Source organism: Physeter macrocephalus, unplaced genomic scaffold (genome assembly GCF_002837175.3).
Source record: "Physeter macrocephalus isolate SW-GA unplaced genomic scaffold, ASM283717v5 random_296, whole genome shotgun sequence".
In the NCBI taxonomy this organism is placed as follows: Eukaryota; Metazoa; Chordata; class Mammalia; order Artiodactyla; family Physeteridae; genus Physeter; species Physeter macrocephalus.
The window spans coordinates 38,162-61,088 of record NW_021145635.1 but is presented as its reverse complement, the minus strand read 5'-3'; the positions used below and the strand labels follow the sequence as shown (position 1 = coordinate 61,088).

General features: G+C 58.6%; 1 protein-coding gene across 3 annotated transcripts in view; it reads left to right on the top strand.

Annotated features, from left to right (window-relative positions):
• Window positions 1-22,927, top strand: part of RFX1 (regulatory factor X1) — a 32,149-nt gene that overhangs the window by 7,046 nt on the left and 2,176 nt on the right. The window contains exons 3-19 of one of the 3 annotated variants that reach the window (XM_024134355.2): window positions 11-257; window positions 7,276-7,385; window positions 7,625-7,708; window positions 8,390-8,497; window positions 9,435-9,551; window positions 10,672-10,767; window positions 12,243-12,337; window positions 16,217-16,583; window positions 18,370-18,551; window positions 19,571-19,690; window positions 19,781-19,896; window positions 20,123-20,241; window positions 20,324-20,433; window positions 20,883-21,034; window positions 21,109-21,206; window positions 22,340-22,489; window positions 22,584-22,792. In XM_024134355.2, coding sequence (XP_023990123.2) covers window positions 11-257; window positions 7,276-7,385; window positions 7,625-7,708; window positions 8,390-8,497; window positions 9,435-9,551; window positions 10,672-10,767; window positions 12,243-12,337; window positions 16,217-16,583; window positions 18,370-18,551; window positions 19,571-19,690; window positions 19,781-19,896; window positions 20,123-20,241; window positions 20,324-20,433; window positions 20,883-21,034; window positions 21,109-21,206; window positions 22,340-22,489; window positions 22,584-22,792 — 2,480 coding nt within the window. Of the gene's footprint in view, window positions 1-10; window positions 258-7,275; window positions 7,386-7,624; window positions 7,709-8,389; window positions 8,498-9,434; window positions 9,552-10,671; window positions 10,768-11,345; window positions 11,549-12,242; window positions 12,338-16,216; window positions 16,584-18,369; window positions 18,552-19,570; window positions 19,691-19,780; window positions 19,897-20,122; window positions 20,242-20,323; window positions 20,434-20,882; window positions 21,035-21,108; window positions 21,207-22,246; window positions 22,490-22,583; window positions 22,793-22,927 lie in introns of those variants that run through there. The other 2 variants (XM_055082907.1, XM_055082908.1) reach the window with 2 other exon arrangements.

Genomic DNA, 22,927 nt, shown 5'->3' with positions numbered 1-22,927 from the left:
CCCTCCCCAGGCCCAGCCCCAGCCACCGCCACCACCACCCTCAGCAGCACCCCAGCCCCCCCAGCCCCCCGCCGCCACCGCCACCCCCCAGCCCCAGTATGTCACCGAGCTGCAGAGTCCGCAGCCTCAGGCACAGCCACCGGGCGGCCAGAAGCAGTACGTGACAGAGCTCCCGGCCACCCCCACGCCCTCGCAGCCAGCCGGCACACCCGCCCCATCCCCGGCGTCCCAGCAGTACATCGTGGTCACCGTCTCCGGTAAGTGGACACGTGCTCAGAGCCAGGGCACTCAGTGAACAACCCCAAAGGGAGTTTTGGGGAGCCTAGCATCCTGGATGTGGGGGCACCCTGGCGCCCTCCCATTGTCATTTATTATGCCTGTTACCAGGAGGGCAGCTTTTAAACTCTCTGGGGTTCCCAGGTGGGATCTGGGGGGCACCTCTGGGAAAGGAGTAGTCAGACCAAGCAGGGAGGTCTCTGTGCCCCCAAACTCCTCCCCACCGGGGCAGCTCTTAGAGCTGTTTCTGCCTCTATCCTCAAGTAAGGTGTCACTTGAAGAAAGGACTGGGCAGTGGAGTAAATTTGCAAACGCCTGCTGGAGATGGAGGGTGAGCACACAGCCATCATCCGTAAAGGGATCATAACAGCTTCGAGCGCTCAGGGGCTGCGTGTGAGGTGCTCCCTGTGGCAGTTCAGGGAGGTCCGCTGGGAGGCCTGGAGGGACCACTTCCCCTCCCCTCCCATTTCATTTTTGGCAAGACTCAGGCCAGGTGGGGCTCTTGGCTGGGCGAGTTCACGAGCATGTGATGTGGCCAAGGGCTCCTGTTTGTCACTGTGGCCGCCCCTTGAGGCTGTGGAGCAAATGACCAGGAAGCTTGGGTCATGGCACCCACGGTTCCTGCCTAGAGCATCTTCCCCATGCCCGCTTATTCTAGAAGTGGGAGCACAGGGTCACGGCAGTCTCTCCCCTAAGGGAGAGTGGGAGCCCCGAACAGGGCTCAGCGTCATTAGTGGTTTCTGATGTGCTCTGTGTGGAGGGGAGGATACAGCGAAACCTCATGTTGAGGCTGGCCCTGGTCCTCCCAGAGTGGAAAAGGAAGTGGTGGGGATCCTAAGGGCATCCTGGGAGGCTGCAGAAGGAGCAGGTCAAGACTGCGTTTAGGACCACAGGACGATAAAGAGTCAAAATTTGTGGCAGTTGACATGGCCCCATAGGACCAGGACAGAAGCAGCTGGGCCCCAACAGCATCCTGGAGGCTCCTGGCTGTGTCGGGGTCCCCAGGGAGGGCCAGGGGGTGGGGCACGCAGGGGCTCAGGACCGTGCCTCTTTAACACACAGACTGGTGTGGAGGGATGGCACGCGAGAGTCGGTTGAGTGCAGAGTGAGGCCAGGCCAAGGACGTGGCCAGGGTCACCGGGCCACAGATCTCCAGGGGGTTCTTGCTGCTGCACAGGGATCCTGCTACATTTCCTAGCCAGCATACCCCTCACTGTCCGAGAAACCCACTCCCGCATCTCTCACCTCTGTCACCTCCCTCTCACTCTGTGCTCTTGATCCCTGACCCTGCTACTGACCTCACTGGGGGCAAGGCATCATCACATGACAAGAAGGACCCCTTCTCCCACCCAGCCAGCCTCCCAGCACCCGGGGTCCATCTGCACCCACCAGCTCTGCTTTCCGGCTTCTGGAAGGGTGAATCGGCCCCCTGCCTGTTCCAGGCTGCCCCCTCCAAGACTTGCTGATCTTTTCCACCTGCTTGAAAAGATGCAACAGCTCCCATTTTAACCGGGCCCCCCAGGCCCTGCACCCCCTTCAGCTGCTGCCCAATTCTCTTCCCTTTAAGTTAGAATTCCTCAAAGGATTCATCCTCCCTTCCTTAGTCTCTTCTCCCTCACCTCAGCCACTTGCACCTTCCCTCCCCACAGTCCTAGTCAGGGTCACCCATGGCCCTGTCTTCTCAATCCCCTGGTCACTCTCTGTTCTTCTCTTCTTGGCCTCTGGGCAGTGCCTCACACACTGGTCCCCCTCCTCCCAGAGATGCCCTCCTGCCCTGGTCTCTGCCCACCTCCCTCCTTCCTCCTCATCTCCCTGACTGTCAGCAATGACCTCATCAGGCCTGAGGCCTCCTCTCTGCTCCAGTGATTCTCCCTTCATGGTGGCCTTGTCCAGTGTCTCAGCTTGCGATGCCACCTCTTATGCTGACAGTGCCACATTGAGGTCTGCATCCTGGGCCTCAGCCCTGAGCCCTAGCTACCTGTGAGCCATCAAAGGGGCCTCTCAAACCAGCATGGCCAAATAGAAGTCTGGATTTTTTTTCCTTCTTCAAATCTGGCCTCCATTGAGACTTCCTTGTCCGAGTAAATATCACCCCCAGGTCTGGGTCAGCCTTGATTCCTGTCTTACCCATCCTTTTTTTTTTTTCTGGCCGCACCGTGCGGCATGTGGGATCTTAGTTCCCTGACCAGGGATCGAACACTTGCCCCTGCAGTGGGAGTGCAGGGTCTTAACCACTGGACCGCCAAGGAAGTCCCCTGTCTTACCCACCCTTGAGCAAGCAAGATCTCTTGGCTCCACCTCCTAAATGCAGCCAGAACCCACCACTTCTCCCACCTCCACGGCCCCCTACCCTGGTCCAGCCTCTGCTCATACCCTTCACAGTCCTCCTCTCACAGCAACCAGAGGGAGCCTCTTGCCAGCTGTTGATTAGGTTCTATCATGTCCCAGCTCAGCCCAGATTATTCCAAGGCAGGTGGCCCTGGGGGCCCTCTCTGAGAAACCTTGGCCTGGCCTTTCTTGGCCCTAGGAGATCTGGCCCCCTGTGGCTCACAGGAAGGGGCTTAAAAAGCTCCACACTCCCTGTGCCCCTGACAAGTGTCCAACCTCCTGACTCTGGCCTTCAAGGCCTGCTGGCCCCCCAGCCCTACCTGGTACTAACCTGCCCCCTAGCATACCTGCTTCAGCCCCACTGGTCTTCCTGTGGCTCCTCAAACCTTCCAGGCTTAGATGGTCTCTGGGCCTTTGTAATCACGTGGTCCTCTGCCGGGAGCATTCCCATCCCAGACCTTCTGGTGGTTCAGCCCTCGTGAATGCTGGCCTGACCCAGCTCAGCCCTCATACCCCATCAGCCCGTGGGCAGCCAAGAGCAGGTAGGAGGGCTTGTCTGTCACTGCTGGAGGACTTTTCGTAGCCTACAGGGCATCTTATTGGCCCTGAACCTCCTGAGTGCTTGCTTTTGCTGCTTCAGGTGTCCAGGGTCCCCAGAACAAGGGTCTGGAATGGATGCACATCTCCAGACCCCAGAACACCCCAAGTCCCAGCCTACGTCCTCTCTTCCCCTTGTCTTCTCCAGCTCCTCCCAGCGCTCCCCCAGGGAGTCCCGGGTGCTTACAGGTCAAAGCCTTTGTTTCGCTCCTCCCCTGGTCCCCCCTTCTTGCTGTGGGGCACTCAGTGTGGACGGGTTGCAGTGTTGGCGTGAATGGCTGTTGGCGTGAATCTTAGCTTCCCTTCTTTGGTCAGGCAGTGGCTTAATCGTCTTTCACAGTGGTCCTGGGGAATTTCATTTCCCTTCTGCTCCCAGTTCTGCCAGGAGCAGGCCTGTCCCCGGAAGGCTTACTGGGCAATGCTTCCTTGATTTGTTCTAAGAGGAGGTTGGGTTGCGCCCTGTCACTGAACTTGTGCTGCTCCGTTCACCCCTCCCCCATCCCCTTGCCGTGATTTCCTCGGGTTCCTCCATGACCCTCTCCAGTTTTAGTGTCCCTTTTATCTAAGGGTGGCCTTTGGGCCACGTGAGCCAGTCCTAGGGGTGGAGGTGGGGGTGTAACTGACACCAGCAAAGGCTGCAGCAAGGTGCCTGGGGTTCCTCCAGAGCCAGAAGCAATCTGAGCTGAGCCGGGACCCAGGGAGTGGCAGGGAGGAGGCAGGAAGGGGCCCTGGACCCAGACCTGGAGCCTAGGCTGGAAGCCAGCCAGGAGCAGCACCAGATGCAGCTCAGCTAACCCAATCCTTGCGGGCTCTGCCCTAAGGTGGCTTTGGAGGTGATGGGAAGGAAGCTCAAATTTCCCGGCTTAGGAACAATCCTCTAGACCCATAAATCCCTGTCCTCAGAGGCAACCGGACTCTCACCCAAAACCCGGGTGGAAGGAGGGCATTGTGGGTCCCGCCAGCTGTCCCTAGGAAAGTGAAAGTGAGCCTGTGGAAGGGGATAGGGCTGGGCTGAAGGAGGGACCATGTCCAGCCTCTCTTTCCTGCTTCTGACTTGGAGTCCTTGGGAGTCCAACAAGACTTGTGTCCAGGAGAGGGACATGGAGGGTGTTTGTCAGTGTCCCCAAGCATAGATGGGGAAACCGAGGTCAAGGCAGACAAGGGACTCAGGACGCTGGGGGCAGCAGGCGTCCACAGGCCCCCAAAGAACCTTTGGCTGAAATCATCGGCAGGAGGGGAGCAAAGGATCGGGAGGGAGAGGGCCATGACTGCCCCATCTGTTGTCCGTGGTGAACTGGGACCCAGCTTGGAGTCGAGCCTCTCAGGTTTCCCTCCGTCTTCCCCTAAGTAGCTCGTGACATTTGAGGCATGAGTAGGTCTCAGTGAGGAAGCGCGAGGCCCAGAGAGGAAGAGACACTCATCAGATTGAGGAACAGGAAATCAGCTGCCGCTTCCTGACTGGAGACTTGAGACAGCGGGGCCCTCTCTGGTCTGGTGCACATGCCCAGAATGGAGTTTGCAGACAGATGCAGATGCTCGCAGACTCAGTGACCCCCTATGCGCGCACACGCGCTCACACACACACACACACACACACACAGACCACACACACAGAGCCAGGGCTAGACACAATGGTAGGGAGCCCACACACACACACACACACACACACACACACCACACACCACACACACCACACACACCACACACACCACACACACACAGAGCCAGGGCCAGACACAACGGTAGGGAGCCTGCCCTGGCTACAGGCAGACAGGGGCTCACACATAGGAAGCCCCTTGTCCAAAGAGTAGACTCTGGAACCTTACCTGCCCGGCATGCCCTCCTGGCCTGGCAAAGATGGGGATTCTGGCCTTGAGGGCTACCCCAGAGGCAGGAGATGGGCAACACTGGTTCCCAGGGCTTCCCTGTCCCAGGCAGATGCTTGATCTCAGCAAGTCCCCAGGCCTCCAACTGCTCAGGGTCCTGCTTAAGGATCAGCCTTGGCATTTTCATCAGAGCACCGGGGTCTAGGAGGTGGCTGGGGCCAGCCCCCCAGTCGCTGCCCACCCTGAGCCAGGCTAAACCTGCCACGGGCCGCCTCTGTCAGGCACTATCCCTTGGGCTGTGCCTGGCTTCCTGTGCCTCATGGACACCCAGGTGTGCCGGGCCCCTCACATGACTTGGGGCTTTCTCAGGTTCCTCCCAGTGGACCAGCTCAGTGAGGGCCTCCTCTTTTACCATTCAGAGAAGCCTAAGTACAATAGATGCGAGGGACAATTCCAGCAAAACATAGGAATCGGTGCCCCCTGGAATTGGTTGCAGAGGCAGCTGGCCAAGCAGGCCTGCGGTTCCACTGTCCGCCCCACATCTGGCTACCGCTCCCCCATACCCAGCATATATACATGCATATGCTCTGCCCCAGACTTGGCCCCTGAGGTCATTGCTTCTACCTAGGGTGACCTTTCTGTCCCGGCCAGGCCCTTCTCCATGTCTCCCCACAGCAGCTGAGGCCCAGCTCCCCGCTTTGGAGGCTGAGCCCCAAAGGGACGCTCTGGACCTTGTGGTGTCCCCATAGGCCCCTGGCTCACTGTCCTCCGGTACCCACATGCCTGAGTCTGCATACCACTGCCTTTGGGCCCTCAGCCTGGGCCTGACCCTTGACTCTGGGTTCCACACATTGTGTGACATTCATGTGGGCACAGACACGAGCCTGTGTTCTGGTCTGCCAGTTCCCGGCTGGGCGACCTCGGACAAGTTACTTCCTCTCTTCCGGTCTCTGTTGCCCTCTCTAAAAACAGAAGTAATAAAAGTTCTTTCCATTTCCAGCTGCCCAGGAAGACCCTACTGCAGTGCCTGGGGCACCGGAAGTGCTATAGTTACTTTTATTATTCCTTGCCCACCGCCCTCCAGTCCCACCAGAGGGCTCCCAGGGGATGGGACTGGGACCTTGTCTCCTTCTGGCAGCACATTGGAGGAAGGGCAGGCGCATGTGTGCCCCCAGCCCTACCCCACAACTGAAACTGCTGGGAGCAACCAGGCGACACAGAGGGGGTGGGGTGGATTGTGTCCCAGCTGGGGTGAGGGTCTCCCAACCAGTGCCTCTCAGGGACACTCGTGCTCCACGCCCCTCCCTCCTCCCCAGCTCCCCTGTTAATTACTTAGCGAGATGTGCATGAAACTCGACCCGTGCCTTCCTGATAGCATCTCTGGGTACCAGCCTCCCTCCTGACCCCACGGAGTGGCCCCAGCCCCGCGAAGGCCCCACTCAGGCTCTGCCCGCTGGGAGGGAAGTGTGTTTATCCCAAGAGGACAGCCAGGAACTCTGCATCCACTGGGGGGATTAGCTCCCCAAGGTCGCAGGTATAAAGCCGCCCGCACAGCCTGCTGTTCCCGAAGAGGTGGGCGAGGAGTGCTGGGCAGGCTCCCCGGGACAGACGGGGCGGTGGGGCAGGTGGGCACCATGTTCTCTGATTGCCTCTTCTTGGCTGCCTGTCAGCGTGAGTACCCGCCTGCCCACCTCCAAGCCCTCTGCCCACCCCCCCGCCCACCCCAGTGAGGACTGGGAAGCAGGGACGGTGGAGAGGGAGGGGGTGTTTGGCCGCAGGCCCGTGAGACCTTCTGGGGCGACTTCTCTGACCAGCTTCCACCCCTGGGAAGCCAGGGGTCATTTCAAGGAAGGTGGCCCCGACGCCACCTTGCAAGGCTGTGGGACCCGGGGGGGCGGGGGGGGGTCAGTCACGGTCCACAGTCCTGCCTGTTGGGCAGGGGGGTCCACCCCTTGAGCCTGCGCTGCATCATGGCTTCTCAGTCACCGCTTCTGGTCTGACTTTGGGACAGTGAGGGTAGGGGTGAGGAGGGAGGCTGCTTCTGGGTGTTAGGGATTATAGGCCCTTGGGGCCCCCAGCCCACCCCAATGGGCAGTGTTGGGGCTGACCAGGGGCCAGGCGGGATTCTTGGAGAGCCTAGCCCCATCCAGAGCTGCCTTCAGGCTGCATCGTCGCATCCCAGCGGGCTCAGGCTCAGGGTGGGGGCAGTGGCAGCAGGCAGAGCTGACCTGGTGACCTTTCCCTACAGAAGGTGCCATGCGGGCCAGCGAGACTGTGTCAGAGGCCAGCCCGGGATCCACGGCCGGCCAGACCGGAGTCCCCACTCAGGTGGTGCAGCAGGTGCAGGGCACCCAGCAGGTAGGACACACACCCCTCTCCCAGGGGTGTGTAGAGAGGGCACCTGAGGTGGGCAGCGAGGCTGTGGCCGTGGGTACCTTGCTTCCCCCCGGTCCTGCTGCCTGAACCATCTGCTCATCTTTTCTTATCAAGATGTTCACTGCTGCTGCCCCAACAAATCTCCCCCCTCCCCGCCCCGGGCGGGCCTGGCCTCCCTGGGGAAGCCAGCGCGGCTCAGGTCCTTCCTCCTTCCCCCGCAGCGGCTGCTGGTCCAGACGAGTGTGCAGTCCAAGCCAGGCCACGTGTCACCCCTCCAGCTCACCAACATCCCGGTGCCCCAGCAGGTAAGCGCCCCGCATCCAGCCCCCACCCTCAGAGCCTCCCCAGGGTGCAGAACCCACCCCTGTGGCCTGCTCTTATCTACCCTCACCAGCATCGGGGCTATGGGGCCTATCCAGGGGCTGCCTTACCTGCTGCCTCCAGCCGGTGAGGCCGTGTCAGTCAGGGCCCATTGGGGAAGGAAGAGCTGCAGGAGTCATCTTAACAGAGAGACCTGAGGATTGACAGTAAGGAACGTGGCTGGTGGGTCCAGCCCCAGTGTCCCAAAGCAGAGAAGCCAAAGCCGGTTAGGAACCAAGAACCCATAGCCAGCACAGGGGCGTGAGTGCATGGTGGTCTGTCGCCTGGAAGGCTACACACCGGGTGCCGGCGTCCAGCGTGGACCGGGACAAAGTCCTGTCAGGTTTCAAGGGTGAGAGCGCATTTCATGTGCCCTGTGGAGCCAGGCTCCCTGGACACAAACTCCAGCTCTGCTGCACACGGGCTCCAGGATCTCGGGCAAGTACTTTCACTGTCCTAAACCCCTGTGAAGTAGGGGAACGACTGCAGCATCAGGACTCGTCAGGGTGATTCTGTGAGCTAGCAGGCATGCAGCGCTAGAACGGCGCCTGGCATGGCACGGGTGCTCATTAAAAACACACAGGCTGTTGTCGGTGAACTGTGGTCCTTCTCCCTTCTGGCTCCAGGCTCTCCCCACACAGCGTCTGGTGGTGCAGAGCACAGTCCCGGGCGGCAAGAGCGGCCAGGTCTCCCTGACGGTGCATGGCACGCAGCAGGTGCACTCACCTCCTGAGGTAGGTGGCGGCCCCTTTGGCCACCCTCCCCACCCCTCTCCCCAGAGTCAGGACTCACTCCTCCCAAGTCCTCGTTGACCCTGGCTGGGGTGGCTTGGCCGCCAGATCCTAGCCCTGCTGGCTCTGAGCTGAGCCCGGCTCCAGGAGGAGGAGGCAGCTTCTCCCCTGGGTCGAGATGGGCCTTGAAGCTCCAGCTCAGGGCACTGCATCCCAAGAGGCAAAGTGGGCCCCTCTTCCCTTGACAGGGTGGGTAGAGGTTCCTCCTCCGACCACAGGGTGGAATCCAGGGACCCCTGAACACCATTGAGGGTGTGGAGGCAGGCGAGCCGTGGGTGGCCGGGAGCATGGGTGTCAGCAGCTGGAGCTCAAGGTCAGATCCCTGGCTCAGCCATTCAGTCCTGGGGACTCTGGGCAGGCCCTCAGAGCCTACTGAGCCCACAGATAGAAATGTGTAAAACAGTTAATGATACCCACTGTGACACAGCACGGCCCAGAGCTATCGGGCTCTGCAGCCAGCCCACCTGGGGTCAGCGCCTGGTGCCACCACTCACAACTATGTGGCCCCGCACACGTCCCTTCCCATCTGTGCGTCAGCAACTCATCTGGAAAGTAGGGGTGCCCTCACCTATCCTTTCTCACTTCAGGGCTGCAGCCCATCTGATGATGGAGGCAGCAGGTGGCCCATGAGCTGAGGCTAGAGTCCCAGCCCTCTTTGCTGGGGAAGATGGGTCTGAACCCTGAGCCTTGCATCTAGGATGACTGGGGCTGTGGTGGGGACCAGGCATTTGGATGCAAAGGATGGTTACCAGCTTAGGTGGTTGGATACGTCCCCTCTGGCTGCTGCCCTCCCCTAATAGCTCTCTGGACAGCCCTTTCGAGCAGGGTTTTGTCGGGCCCCGGCTGCTCCACACACACACCGTGTCTCCTTCCATTGCAGCGGTCGCCAGTGCAGGCCAATAGCTCCTCCAGCAAGACGGCTGGGGCCCCCACGGGCACGGTGCCTCAGCAGCTGCAAGTCCACGGCGTCCAGCAGAGTGTCCCCGTCACCCAAGAGGTGCCAGGCAAAGGCGGGCAGTGGCAGGGGCGAGGGTGCTGGCCAGGCGGCCTTTGCATCCTCCTTCAGTTGTCAGTGGGAGTTGCAGTGGGGAAGGCCTGTGAGAGACAAGACAAGCAGATGGGGGTCCAGCCCCAGCCTGCCACCTAGGCCTTTGGCAAGCACCTCTGCTTCTCTCCAGACTCCGCGTTCTCACCTAAATAACGGCTTCTCCCCGAGGGCCTGGGGGCAGGGTGGTTGGGGCCGCCGTGAGGATGAAGCGCACCCTCGTGGAAAGCACCTAACGCTGAACAGGCACTGGAAACAGCTTCGAGAAACAGCCTTGGCCTCCCTGGGCCCATTTGCCTGGAGGAAACCCCAAGGCCAAGTCCTGGCTCGCCCCTAAGGGGCTCAGGGAGAGGCCTCAGCCTCCAAAACCATGCCCAGTCTTCTGGAGGAGGCCTCACTCTGAGCTGCCAGCCACGGCGGCCAGAGCAGGTTAAGAGGCAAGGGCTGTCTGCCGTCTGGTCGTTACCACTCAGGTTGGGAGGTTCCCAGTCCCTCGGAGAACCAGATGAAAGCCATAGACCCTTTCCCTGGAGGAAAGCAGAAACCCCATCCTGAAGGATTCATAGATATTCTCCTGCCTGGCACCACAGCCCCTCTGAACCCCCAGGCCTGGGTTCAAGTCCCGGCCCCATCACTCAGCAGCTTCCCGCCTCCCAGCCTCTGTCCCTCACTCTGTGCCCTGAGGGTAATGCCGGTATCCCCTCCTTAGCATGGAAGTAAGGACAGCCAGTATCATGGGCGTGCAGGATAACCCATGTAGGGAGTGGGGGTAGAGAGCAGGGAACCCCTCAGTCAGTCCCAAGTTCAACTCAGTGCTACTTCCCATCAGCCTCACCTTGTTGAGCCTGGGTTCCACACCTGTAACATGGTGCCCAGAGGCAACCTGGTAATGAACCTGGAAGGCACTTGGTGCAGGGCCAGCAGTGAAAAGCTGGAGGAAGGTGGCGTCCTTCCTTAGGGGGCTGCTGTGAGGCTTACATGAGTTCACGTGGGCAGGGGGTGGTGTTTAGGGGCAGGTGGGCAGCCATCATCGCCATCGTTACCATAGTCTGACTTGCCTTTCCTTCCCCAGAGGTCTGTGGTCCAGGCCACTCCACAAGTGCCCAAAGCTGGCCCCGTGCAGCAGCTCACAGTGCAAGGGCTCCAGCCGGTCCACGTGGCTCAAGAGGTGTGTGTCTCCCCCACCTACCTCTGGGCAAACTGGGGCCAGGCCTGGGCTGAACTGGGGAGGGGTGCAGGCCCCTCAGGCCGCAGGGAGGGAGTGCAGCTCCTCTGGGGGGATGTGGGTGGGTAGGTGGGGAGGCAGCTGGAGCCTTCAGAACCCCAGCCCCATCCTGGGCTCCACCTCTGGCCGTAGGCTGCGGACCCGGTCCTGGAGCCTTACTCTTTCCGGGCACCTGGCAGTTTAAGGCCCAGGTTTTGCTGAGAGAGATCTCGGTTCTCCCTTCCCTCACACGGGGTGGGGATCTTCTGGTCGGGTTGCTGAGTGAGCTCAGCAGCCTCGTGGGCGGTGGAGGCCTGGAGCCCCACCCGCGGCCGCCCCCGGTGACCCCCCAGTGTCTCTGTTTGTCCTCCAGAGCTCAGGCAGTCAGTTTCCCGCTAGGAAGGCAGAGCAGCAAGAGCCCCGGCCTACGCCGCCACCGGAGCCGCCGCCCCGGCCGCCCACGCCTGGGCCCCGGCCGGGCGTGCTGGCCCCGGAACCGCCAGCGTACAGCGGGGAGGCCCCGCAGCTAGGCAGCCCCGAGCCGCCGCCGCCCCATTACGAGCCGGGCGCCGAGCAGTGGGTGGAGCTGGTGGGCGTGCTGCCCCCGCACCTGCTCCTGCCGCAGCAGAAAGTGGTCCTCGAGCCACTAGCCGGTCTCCCGGCCCGAGCCAGCCCCGACCAGAGGGTCAGGATCCAGAGAGTCCCCCAAGTGCTAGTGTTCGGCACGGCCGCCACGGCCCTCAAAGTAGGTGGCGGACGCATGGGCGGGGTGCAAGGGGCGGGCGGGGGCGGGATCCGCCGGCCCCGGCCCGCGCCCGGCCCCGCAGGCCCTGTAGACCCCACCTCCACCCAGCCAGTCTGGGGACCCGCCTCTGATCCCCCCTAAATCGGGCTCCAGGTCCCAGGCTCTGCCACTACAAACTGGGGTGGGGGATGGGGTGGGGAACTCAGGCCCCGCCCCTAAGACTTTGTCAGTAGTTCCAGATTCTGGCCCACAAACGGGGCCCCACCCCTGGCCCCGGCTCCGCCCCTAGCATCCGGTTCAAGGTTTCTAGGCCCCGCCCCTGTAGACAGGGGTCCGTCCCTGATGCAGGCTCCAACCCTGAAGCCATGTCTGTAGTTCCAGGCTCCGGCTTTAGTGACAGCCTTGTACCAGGACTTGGCTCTGCCCCTGGGTTTCAACTTTCACGCCCACAGTAGGACCCTGTCTGGGGTCCCCTCTGCACACCTCAGGCCCTACCTTTACTGTCCCCAGCCCAAGCAGGGAGTCCTGGCTTCTCCTGACACAGCTGTGCCTGATTCCCAGCCCTGGCCCCGTCCAGGGTATTCAGAGAGCCCAGAAGTGCAGCCTTCCAACTGGGGAGCTGCCAGACTTTTAGAAGCAGAGGCAAGGAGCTGGCCCACCCCTGACCCTCTGTGTACCCTTCCTCCTGTGCCAGGTGCAGCAGCTCCAGCAGGTGCCAGTCCCACATGTGTACTCCAGCCAAGTGCAGTATGTGGAGGGCAGTGATGCCAGCTACACGGCCAGCGCCATGTGAGTGGGGAGGGGACTGGGGGAAGGGACAGGAGGAGGGGCATGGGTCTGCTCAGGACCCCCTGGGACTTGAGGCCCCAGCCCCCAGCGGACCAGCCAGCCTTCAAGACCTCAAGTGGCGGTAAAGCTGAGGGGACCCTGGCAAGTTGGGAAAGGCATCCCAGCAAAGCATAAGAGCTTTGGAATCAGGTTGGTCTGGTTCTATGCAAAAAAACAGAAAAGAAAAATGGAAAAAAAAATTTTTTTTAATTTTACAAGATAAAAATTTCTAAGGAATAGGGAATGTTAAACTGTGAAAAAAAAGTTTCCTTCACTCTTGACCCCCAACCCTGCCCCAGAGGGGATGCTGTGGCCCATTTCTTTGTTTCCTCCCAGAGATACTCTGAGAATAGAAATTATCCCCTTTCTTTGTTCAGAAATAGAGGCAGTGTGTTCTGTCTCCTATCTCTTCCCCTGCCATGTAGCTCGAAGCTCTTCGACCATGTGGGTCCCACTCCCCCTCTTTAACCGCTCTGTGATACTCCACCATACAGCTGCAGCATGAATGACATAGCCAGTCCCCACCCAGCCAACACGTAGGTGACTTCCACTCACTGGTGCTGCACACAGCTCAGCATCAACACGTGCCACATCAGGCAGATGTCAGCCCCAGGCCTGCCTTAACCCCGGCTCTGGCTCCTTGCTGGGGATACTCCACATATATTACCATGGAGAAGGATCTCCCCTTCTCCGTGGTAATAATTCTAGGGCTTATAGTCTCTCTAGTTGTTGTTTCAGTTTTTGGAAGCTTCATTTGGCTTTTTTCGCATTTGCCTGATTTTTTTCTTGTGTCCCTGCCACCTGTTCTTGTGGGCATGACACTGGGGGTGGATTAGCTCATGGAATGACTTGGTCTCTGGGTCCTGATGCTGTGGCTGACCCCAAAGGGTGTGACCCTGGCACCTGAGTCGTGGTCTACAGCATCCAGCTACCTCATAGTTCTGTTGATTTATTTCCAGTGCTGCCAGTCTCTCTTATCTGTGCAGTTGACCAGAGCTGGCAGGGACCACAGAGGACATTCCAAAGAGGAGCCGGGCTCCCGAGGGCCCCCAGGGGCTCTTCTGCCTCTCCTGGTCTGTCTTTTGCTTCTTCTTTTTTTTTTTGTTTTTTAAAAATAAAATTATTTATTTATTTATTTTTTGGCTGCGTTGGGTCTTCGTTGCTGCGCGCTCCCCTTCTCCGTGGTAATAATTCTAGGGCTTATAGTCTCTCTAGTTGTTGTTTCAGTTTTTGGAAGCTTCATTTGGCTTTTTTCGCATTTGCCTGATTTTTTTCTTGTGTCCCTGCCACCTGTTCTTGTGGGCATGACACTGGGGGTGGATTAGCTCATGGAATGACTTGGTCTCTGGGGCCTGGTGCTGTGGCTGGCCCCCAAGGGGGTGACCCTGGCACCTGAGTCGTGGTCTACAGCATCCAGCTACCTCATAGTTCTGTTGATTTATTTCCAGTGCTGCCAGTCTCTCTTATCTGTGCAGTTGACCAGAGCTGGCAGGGACCACAGAGGACATTCCAAAGAGGAGCCGGGCTCCCGAGGGCCCCCAGGGGCTCTTCTGCCTCTCCTGGTCTGTCTTTTGCTTCTTCTTTTTTTTTTTGTTTTTTAAAAATAAAATTATTTATTTATTTATTTTTTGGCTGCGTTGGGTCTTCGTTGCTGCGCGCGGGCTTTCTCTAGTTGCGGTGAGCGGGGCCTATTCCTCATTGTGGTGCACGGGCTTATTGCGGTGGCTTCTCTTGTTGCAGAGCATGGACTCTAGGCGCACGGGCTTCAGTAGTTGTGGCACGCAGGCTCAGTAGTTGTGGCTCGCAGGCTCTAGAGCGCAGGCTCAGTAGCTGTGGCGCAAGGGCTTAGTTGCTCCGCGGCATGTGGGATCTTCCTAGACCAGGGCTCGAACCCATGTCCCCTGCATTGGCAGGCAGATTCTTAACCACTGCGCCACCAGGGAAGTCCTGGTCTGTCTTTTGCTTCTGGTTCAATTCTTCCTTCTGTGATTATGTGTTTGATCACACGGAGTCCATTGTTGCCATCAGATTCTTCTGCTATGTGAAGTTTTTGTGGACACTGTATCTTGTCTCTCCCTCATAGTGGGTCATTACCATGTGGCATGTGGGATCCTCCCAGACCGGGGCGCGAACCCGGTTCCCCTGCATCGGCAGGCGGACGCGCAACCACTGCGCCACCAGGGAAGCCCAATGTGAAGTTTTTGAGGACACTGTATCTTGTCTCTCCCTCATAGTGGGTCATTACCATGTTCCCAGCCCTTTGCTGGTCCAGATCCCCACGCTAACCAAAGCCACAGCCCTTGGGCCTCCGTCCCTGGCCCTGTCCAGCTTGTGTCCAGAGATACACACATTCATTTATTCAGTCATTCAGCAAACGGTTACCAAAGCAATGTTTTCTGGGAGCACGTGTTGCGTGTAGGGTGCTGGGCTGGTTTTGGCTCCTGTCACGGGGGGCATGGGCACTTACCAGTCCCTGCTCAGGTCACGCACTCTGGGTGTCACTCGTGCAGTAGACGTGAACTGATGCGAACCAGGGCACAGTGATCAAGAGCTGCATCCTGGTGTCTGATGGGCAATGCTGCGTACCTCAAGTGATCACATCCCCCACCCCAGTCCCTCTCCTTGCTGCCCCCAGAGGCCCACAAGACTCCCTCCGCTGCATCCTTCAGCACCTTCTGAGTCAGCCCACTCCTGACGGGCCTCCCTCCCTTTCTGGATTCTAAAACTTTAACTTATGATTTTAAATCACTAATACATTGAGACGGCTCAAAAATCAAAACTGTGTCCAGCCACGTTTGGAGAAGTGCCTGCCCCCAGTCCGCGGGCCCACCACCCTCACAGATGGCAGATACAGATACGAAATGCCATGTAATCTCCCCCTTCTTCCCACTCTGCACCCTTCCCTGCCTCTTTTGTTCCCCTAACCGAGTGTTCTGGAGCTTGTTCTTTGGCAGGACCCCAAGACCTTCTTCCTCCTCCCTCACCCCTGTGTAGGATTCCATCACCTCTTAACTTGACATCCCACTAAAGATGGACCACCCCCAGTCATTTCTACTCTCTTGCTACGATTTGCAGCCTTGAGCTCATGTGAACTGATGCAGATCCTGGGATAGCTGGAGAACTCTCCGGGGTGGGGTGGGTTTCTGGGTCAAAGGGAAACACATCTGTACCCCGATAGTCATTGTTGACCAGCCCCTCAGGGTGACGGCTGCTGGATTTAGAAGTAGAGCCCCCGCTTCTCCAGCACCCTCTTCCTGCCTCATTTCCCTTGGTGCATACCACCTTCCGAAGTGCCCTCAATTTACCTTTGCGCTTGGCTTCTCCTCTGGCTCCCTCGCTAAGGCATTAACTCCCCTGTGGGGGACCTTTTCTCTCTCATCCACTGTTGGGTCCAGCGTACCTAGAACAGTGCCCAGCATACAGCAGGCACTCGATAGTTCTTTTTTTTTTTTTTTTCCGGCTGCACCGCGTGGTTTGTGGGATTTTAGTTCCCTGACTGGGGATTGAACCCGGGCCCCTGGTAGTGAGAGCGTGAGTCCTAACCGCTGGACCACCAGGGAATTCCCTCAGTAGTTCTTTTTATGATTGACTGAAGTGTGTAGCCTATTGCAAGTTACTTAGCTCTTCCAGTTCCACTTCCTCCCATCGGAAGTAGGGACTCCCAAAGTCAGGCGGCCGCTTTGAGGATTAAGTGAAAATTTGCCCATCATGCACCTGGGGTGATGCACGGGGCTGTTGCTTCCTGCTCTCCTTCTCCCCCCGCTGCAGGGCCACCCTCAGTCATGCCCCCGTGCCACCCAGCTCTTGTCCCCTGACTCCCTCCCTCTACTTCTTTCACAGCCGCTCCAGCACCTACCCCTACCCCGAGACGCCACTGTACACGCAGACGGCAGGCACCAGCTACTATGAGGCCGCGGGCACGGCTGCCCAGGTCAGCACACCTGCCACCTCCCAGGCGGTGGCCAGCAGTGGCTCTGTGCCCATGTACGTGTCCGGCAGCCAGGTCGTCGCCAGCTCCACCAGCAGTGGGAGTGGGGCCAGCAACAGCAGCAGCGGCGGCAGTGGCGGCGGGGGAGGCGGTGGCGGTGGCGGTGGCAGTGGCAGCAGCAGTGGCAGCGGAGCAGGCACCTACGTGATCCAAGGCGGCTACATGCTGGGCAGTGCCAGCCAGTCCTACTCCCACACCACCCGTGCCTCACCAGCCACTGTAAGTGCCAACCCAGGCCCCAGGGGAGGCGGGGGTGGGAGGGGGACCCTGGGTGGGAGTGGTGGGTGGTGGATGGTGGTTGCTGGCCACCGTCAGCAGGAGCCTGGGTAGCCTGGTGTCAGGGTGCTCAGGTGAAGATGGCCTGGGATTGAATCCTCGCTGTGTGGCCTCAGACAAGTTACTCAGCCTTTCTGGGCCTCAGCTAATATGCATGACGCTCTTGGAGCTATTACCCAAGAAGTGTCATCTACTCTGATAGTAACTGGTGATGGCGGATAGATAGCAAGGGGAGGGAGACGCAGGCACCACCATGCAAGGAGCTGCCCCGAGCGAGGTTCTGTGTCCATCCCGAAGGCAGCGAGATAACCTTCCTCTGCCTAGCGTGGCTCTGTGGAGCAGCCCTAGATCCTAATCCTGACTGGGCCCCGCACCAGCTCTGTGACTGTAGGTGGGTTGTCCCTGTCCTCTTGGAGCTTGGCGTCTGGAGCGATGGCGTCTCCTCGTTTTTTTTATTTTTTTATTTTTTATTCATTCATCTATTTTTGGCTACGTTGGGTCTTCATTGCTGTGCGTGGGCTTTCTCTAGGTGCAGTGAGCGGGAGCTACTCTTCTTTGTGGCGCGCGGGCTTCTCATTGCGGTGGCTTCTCTCATTGCGGAGCGTGGGCTCTAGGAGGGCGGGCTTCAGTAGTTGTGGCGCATGGGCTTAGCTGCTACACGGCATGTGGGATCTTCCCGGACCAGGGATAGAACCCATGTTGCCTCCACTGGCAGGCAAATTCTTAACCACTGCACCACCAGGGAAGTCCCTTCCCCTCATTTTTAACTATCGCCCTCTCCCATGGCGACCCATTGTGGACCCCATAACCAAGACAGAAGGTTTCTCAGAAGACAGGACCTCCCTCATACACCCATGCAGCCTGGCTTCTAAGTCTAATACTTTAATGCTGGTCATAACCCACATAACTGATTTCATGACTCCCTAGTGGGTCCTGAAAACATGCTTCGCTAGACCAGTGCCGTCCGATAGAACATCCTCCAGTGATAAATATTTTCTCTCTGATCTGCCTAGTGCAGGGGCCTCTGGCCACATGAGGCTATTGAGCACTTGAAATGTGAGTTTCAAGGTCCCAGGAACTGAGTTGTTTTTTTAAAAAACTATTTTGAAAGAGTTATAGTCACAGAAGCTGCAAAATAGTACAGAGATCCCTATGGACCCTTCACCCAGGTTACCCCACTAATTACATTTTACGTAACTGTAGTACAGTATCTAGCTAGGAAACTGACGTTGGTACAATGTGAGGGTGTCTACTTCTGTGTCTTTTTATCACACGGGTAGGTTTGGGAAACCACTATCACGATCAAAACGCAGAACTGTTCCGTCACCACAAACCCCTCCTGCTAACCCTTTTTAGTCACCCTTGCCCTCCTGCCTCCCAGCATCCCTAACCCCCGGCGATCACGAATCTGTTCCCCATTTCTCTAATGCTGTCATTTCGACGATGTTCTATGAATGGACTCATACTTTACGTGATCTTTTGACATTGGCTTTTTCCATTCAGTGTAAATTAATTTAACAGCTCTATGTGGCTGGTGGTGACTGATTTGGACAGTGCAGTTCTAGAGCGTTCCACTGGATTTAGTTCCCATGGGTGATTGTGATATGACATCCTCTCTGGTGTGGTTGTCAAGATCACAATCAGAAATAAATACAGAGAGCACTTAGCAACGAGCACTTGAGAAATGGAAGCAATTCTTAGCATTCTTCCATCCCTCCTCGGGCCCCAGGTGCAGTGGCTCCTGGACAACTATGAGACAGCCGAGGGCGTGAGCCTGCCTCGGAGCACCCTCTACTGCCACTACCTGCTGCACTGCCAGGAGCAGAAGCTGGAGCCCGTCAATGCCGCCTCCTTCGGCAAGCTCATCCGCTCTGTCTTCATGGGCCTGCGCACCCGGCGTCTCGGCACCAGGTGGGGCCACCTGCCCCTGACAGTCCCTAGCAGCCACAAGGCCCAACCTCACCCTAAGTTATCGAGGTCCTTAGCTCCCCTTGTCCCCTCACTCACTCCACTCCAGCCCCACTGACCTCTTCACAGCTCCTCTGACACTTGCATGCTCCTACCTCAGCGCCTTTGCACTGCTGTGCCTTCTGCCTCACGTACCTTTCCCCACCTCCTGACTCAAACGTCCCCTGACCCCCTTAACTAAAACGTCAGCCCTCCCTCACCTCCTTGGCATCCACCCCCGCTTACTTTATTCTCTTTAGCACTGAGCACCGTCCAACATGCCTCTTACGTCACTGCTCCCTTCTGATCCATCTCCCGATGCTGAAATGCACGTCCCTTGAGAGTGCAGGGGCTACACACAGTCAGCGCTTAATCAGGGCCTATGAGTCAGTGAATTCATGTAGGAAGGAGCAAGGAGCCCTCCCATGAACCTGCTCTTCCCTGCCTCTCCTTTGCAATCCCCCACACCTCTCCAGGCTGAGCCCCGCTCTTCTCTTGGTTCCAGCTCCCAGCTGAGGCCTTAGACATCACCTCATTCATGCATTCATGCATGTGTACATGCAGAACCTTGGGCAAAGTACTGCATGTCTCTGTGCCTCAGTTTCCTCAGCTGTCAATCTAGGATGCTAGGAGTACCCTCCATAGGGTAGGGATGAGGAACACGTGGATTCGAATATGCCAAGTGCTCAGAACGGTGCCTGGCAAATTGTTATGACTAGCAGGCAGCAAATACCTGCTAAGTGCCTGCCCCTGACTCTGGCCCTGTCTTCACAGAGCTCAGTCTGCAGTTGGGGGCCTCTCCTGGCACCCATAGTCCCTGTGGCTTCCCCAGCCCAGCACCCCCAGCTCTGTGGAAATATGGGTCTCACCCCCTGGGCTCTGTTCGGCCCCCTAGCAGAGAGGAGGCAGGTGTGATGTGAAGCTCCCGGTGGACGATCGGTGACCACCCCCAGCCCAGCCCTCATCCTCTGCCTCCCTCCCAGGGGCAACTCCAAGTACCACTACTATGGCCTGCGCATCAAGGCCAGCTCACCCCTGCTGCGGCTGATGGAGGACCAGCAGCACATGGCCATGCGGGGCCAACCCTTCTCGCAAAAACAGAGGTAGGAGGGCCGGGCTGGCCCGGTGCTGGCGGGCAGGGAAAGGCATGGCAGCCCATCTCCACTCCAGTCCCCTGCCTATCCCTTCTCCAGGCTCAAACCCATCCAGAAGATGGAGGGCATGACCAACGGTGTGGCCGTGGGGCCACAGCAGGCCACTGGGCTGTCGGACATCAGCGCCCAGGTCCAGCAGTACCAGCAGTTTCTGGGTGAGGGCTCCCTGGACTCTGGAGTGGGCCCAGGGCAGGGTCTGTGGCCCCCGGAGAGGATGCAGATGGTTCACTTGCCCTCCCGGAACCTCTTTGCCCCCACTGCACATGGGGGAACTTCTGCTTGGTAGCAAAGTGGTGCCAACTTAGCAGGATCCCAGGATGAGGCTCGAGGGGGCAGGCAGCTGGGGGATGAAGGGGCTCACGGTGTCTCCTCTGCCCCCAGATGCCTCGAGGAGCCTCCCTGACTTCTCAGAGCTCGACCTCCAGGGCAAAGTGCTGCCTGAAGGCATCGGGCCTGGGGACATCAAGGCCTTCCAGGTCCTGTACCGGGAACACTGTGAGGTAGGGCATCTGGGTAGTGGGCAGGGGCAAGGGAGGGCCACGCTGCCGCTCAGCCCCCTTGAGCATCCAGCCTCCCCAACAGGCCATCGTCGATGTCATGGTGAACCTGCAGTTCACCCTGGTGGAGACGCTGTGGAAAACCTTCTGGAGGTACAACCTGAGCCAGCCCAGCGAGGCACCGCCGCTGGCTGTGTGAGTGCTTTTGGGGGAGGGGGGAGGAAGGGAGGAGGTTGGGTACCATGTGAGTCAGCCCCCAAGGCTGGGGCGGCCAGACCTCAGACTTCATGCAGGAGTGGGGGCTCCTCTCTACCCCTGCAGTTTGTGGGGTGCACGGCCTTCTGAGCCCGCCTCCAGAGTGTGCATTGGTACCGGTCTGATGCTCGGTGTTTGGGATGGCGTGCCCCACCAAGCCATTTCCTCCCTGCGGTGGGTAGATGCCCGTGCCCCAGTGTGCAGGGTGTTAAGATCTCTGCCTGACCCTGGGGGCAGTGGGGTCTGTGTCAGCCTGACCCCGGGGGTCTTCCAGAGACAGAGAGTACCTGCCTGACCCCAGGGTGGGGTGAGGGTGCTGTGCCCTTCTGACCCTGGGTACAGGACCGTGGAGTGTCCTCGTGACCCCCAGGTGGGGTGGGTGCCCACAGGCATGATGAGGCCGAGAAGCGGCTGCCCAAGGCCAGCCTGGTGCTCCTCTCCAAGTTCGAGCCCGTGCTCCAGTGGACCAAGCACTGTGACAATGTGCTGTACCAGGGCCTGGTGGAGATCCTCATCCCCGATGTGCTGCGGCCCATCCCCAGTAAGTGCACGGACCCCCGGTCCCCGCACCCCACCCCACCCCTGAGTCCTGACCAGCCCCCCTACCGCCCACAGGTGCCTTGACCCAAGCGATCCGGAACTTTGCCAAGAGCCTGGAGAGCTGGCTCACCCACGCCATGGTGAACATACCCGAGGAGATGCTGCGGGTGAAGGTGAGGGCATGAGGGGTGCTGAGGGGCCAGCTTGGCCCACAGCCCGGGGCCTCCCTCCAGTTTGTGGGGGGGCCGGGGGCCTCGGTCTCCTCTGCCTGACAGAGGCGGTAAGATTTGTCCCCGTGTCTGTCCCCTCAGAGTGAGCTTTGGGCGTTGTCTTTACAAACCAGCTTCCTCAGGAGGCCACTTCTGAAACACAACCTGTGTGTGGTATTTTTGTATGCAACACAGCATCTTAAAAAAATAAAAACCAAATGCACACTTGAAGTAGTTCTCTTCAGAGAGCTTCAACAGAAAGTGCTTCAGGTGTTCAGAAAGAGATAAAATCTTAAAAAAAAACACAAAAAAAACAAAAACCAAAAACATCTATAAGGAAACAGAATAGCCCTCTTTGTCAATGCTGCACGTTCACTGACTACCAAGATGTGAGGAATTAGATGGGGTGTGCTTACTCTTGAGCAAAAAGAAAAAAAAGAAAAGAGAGAGGAAAAAAAAAGTTTGTTTTCAAAGTCCTGAAAATGCCAACAAGACAGCTAAACAGAAAGGGATGTCTGAAGAATGACCCCTGGGTACGCTGGACACAGGGATGGGGTTGGGGGCCTGTGGAGAGAGTAGAAGCTGGATCCTGGGGGAGCCCTTCAGAACGGGCAAGACTTATGTATTCATTCATTTATTCCACACGCATTTATTGAGCACCTGCTGTGTGCTCGGCATGGTTCTGAGTGCTGGGAGCATGGCAATGACCAAGATGCACAAAACTCCGGCCCTCCCGGAGCTGACATTCAAGGGCCCGGAGCTGACATTCAAGGGAATAACAATACAAACAAAATGAAACCAAAGGTTATGGAAGCAGTGCCCTTTCTGGGCAGTGCCCTCCGAGATTTACTTGTGTCCTTTGATGAAGAATAATAATGCTGTTCAGATACAATACATTGATTTTTTTTTGGAGGCATTCTTTGGGTGGGTGGTCGCCCAAAGTTTGAAAACCCCGACCCTTTGATCTCCCAACGAAAGCAACAAGGTACATTCCTCCCTTTTAGGAGAAAGAAACAGGCTCAGAGAGGTCGCGTTGGGTGGGGCAGGGGACTGCGCGGGGTGGGTTCCGCGGAAGCCACGAGCCCTGGGCCCCACAGGTGGCAGCGGCCGGCGCCTTCGCGCAGACCCTGCGGCGCTACACGTCGCTCAACCACCTGGCGCAGGCGGCGCGCGCTGTGCTGCAGAACACGGCGCAGATCAACCAGATGCTGAGCGATCTCAACCGCGTGGACTTCGCCAACGTGCAGGTGAGCGTGGACGGGACAGGCGAGCGCGGGGCGGCCCGGCGGTTCGGGCCCGGGGCGGCGGTTGAGCCCCGGGCACCTGCCCGCTGTGTCCCAGGAGCAGGCCTCGTGGGTATGCCGCTGCGAGGACCGCGTGGTGCAGCGGCTGGAGCAGGACTTCAAAGTGACTCTGCAGCAGCAGAACTCACTGGAGCAGTGGGCGGCCTGGCTGGACGGCGTCGTGAGCCAAGTGCTTAAGCCCTACCAGGGCAGCGCCGGCTTTCCCAAGGCTGCTAAGCTCTTCCTCCTCAAGTGGTCCTTCTACAGGTGCGCGCTGGCTGGGCGGGATGTGGGCGGGGAAGGGGCTGGGCGGGAGGACGTTCCTCCCGCCAGGGCCGGACCCAGAGAAGGCTCCTTTGCTTTGGGATCAGGCCAAAGTGGGACCAGTGAAGGCCCCGCCTC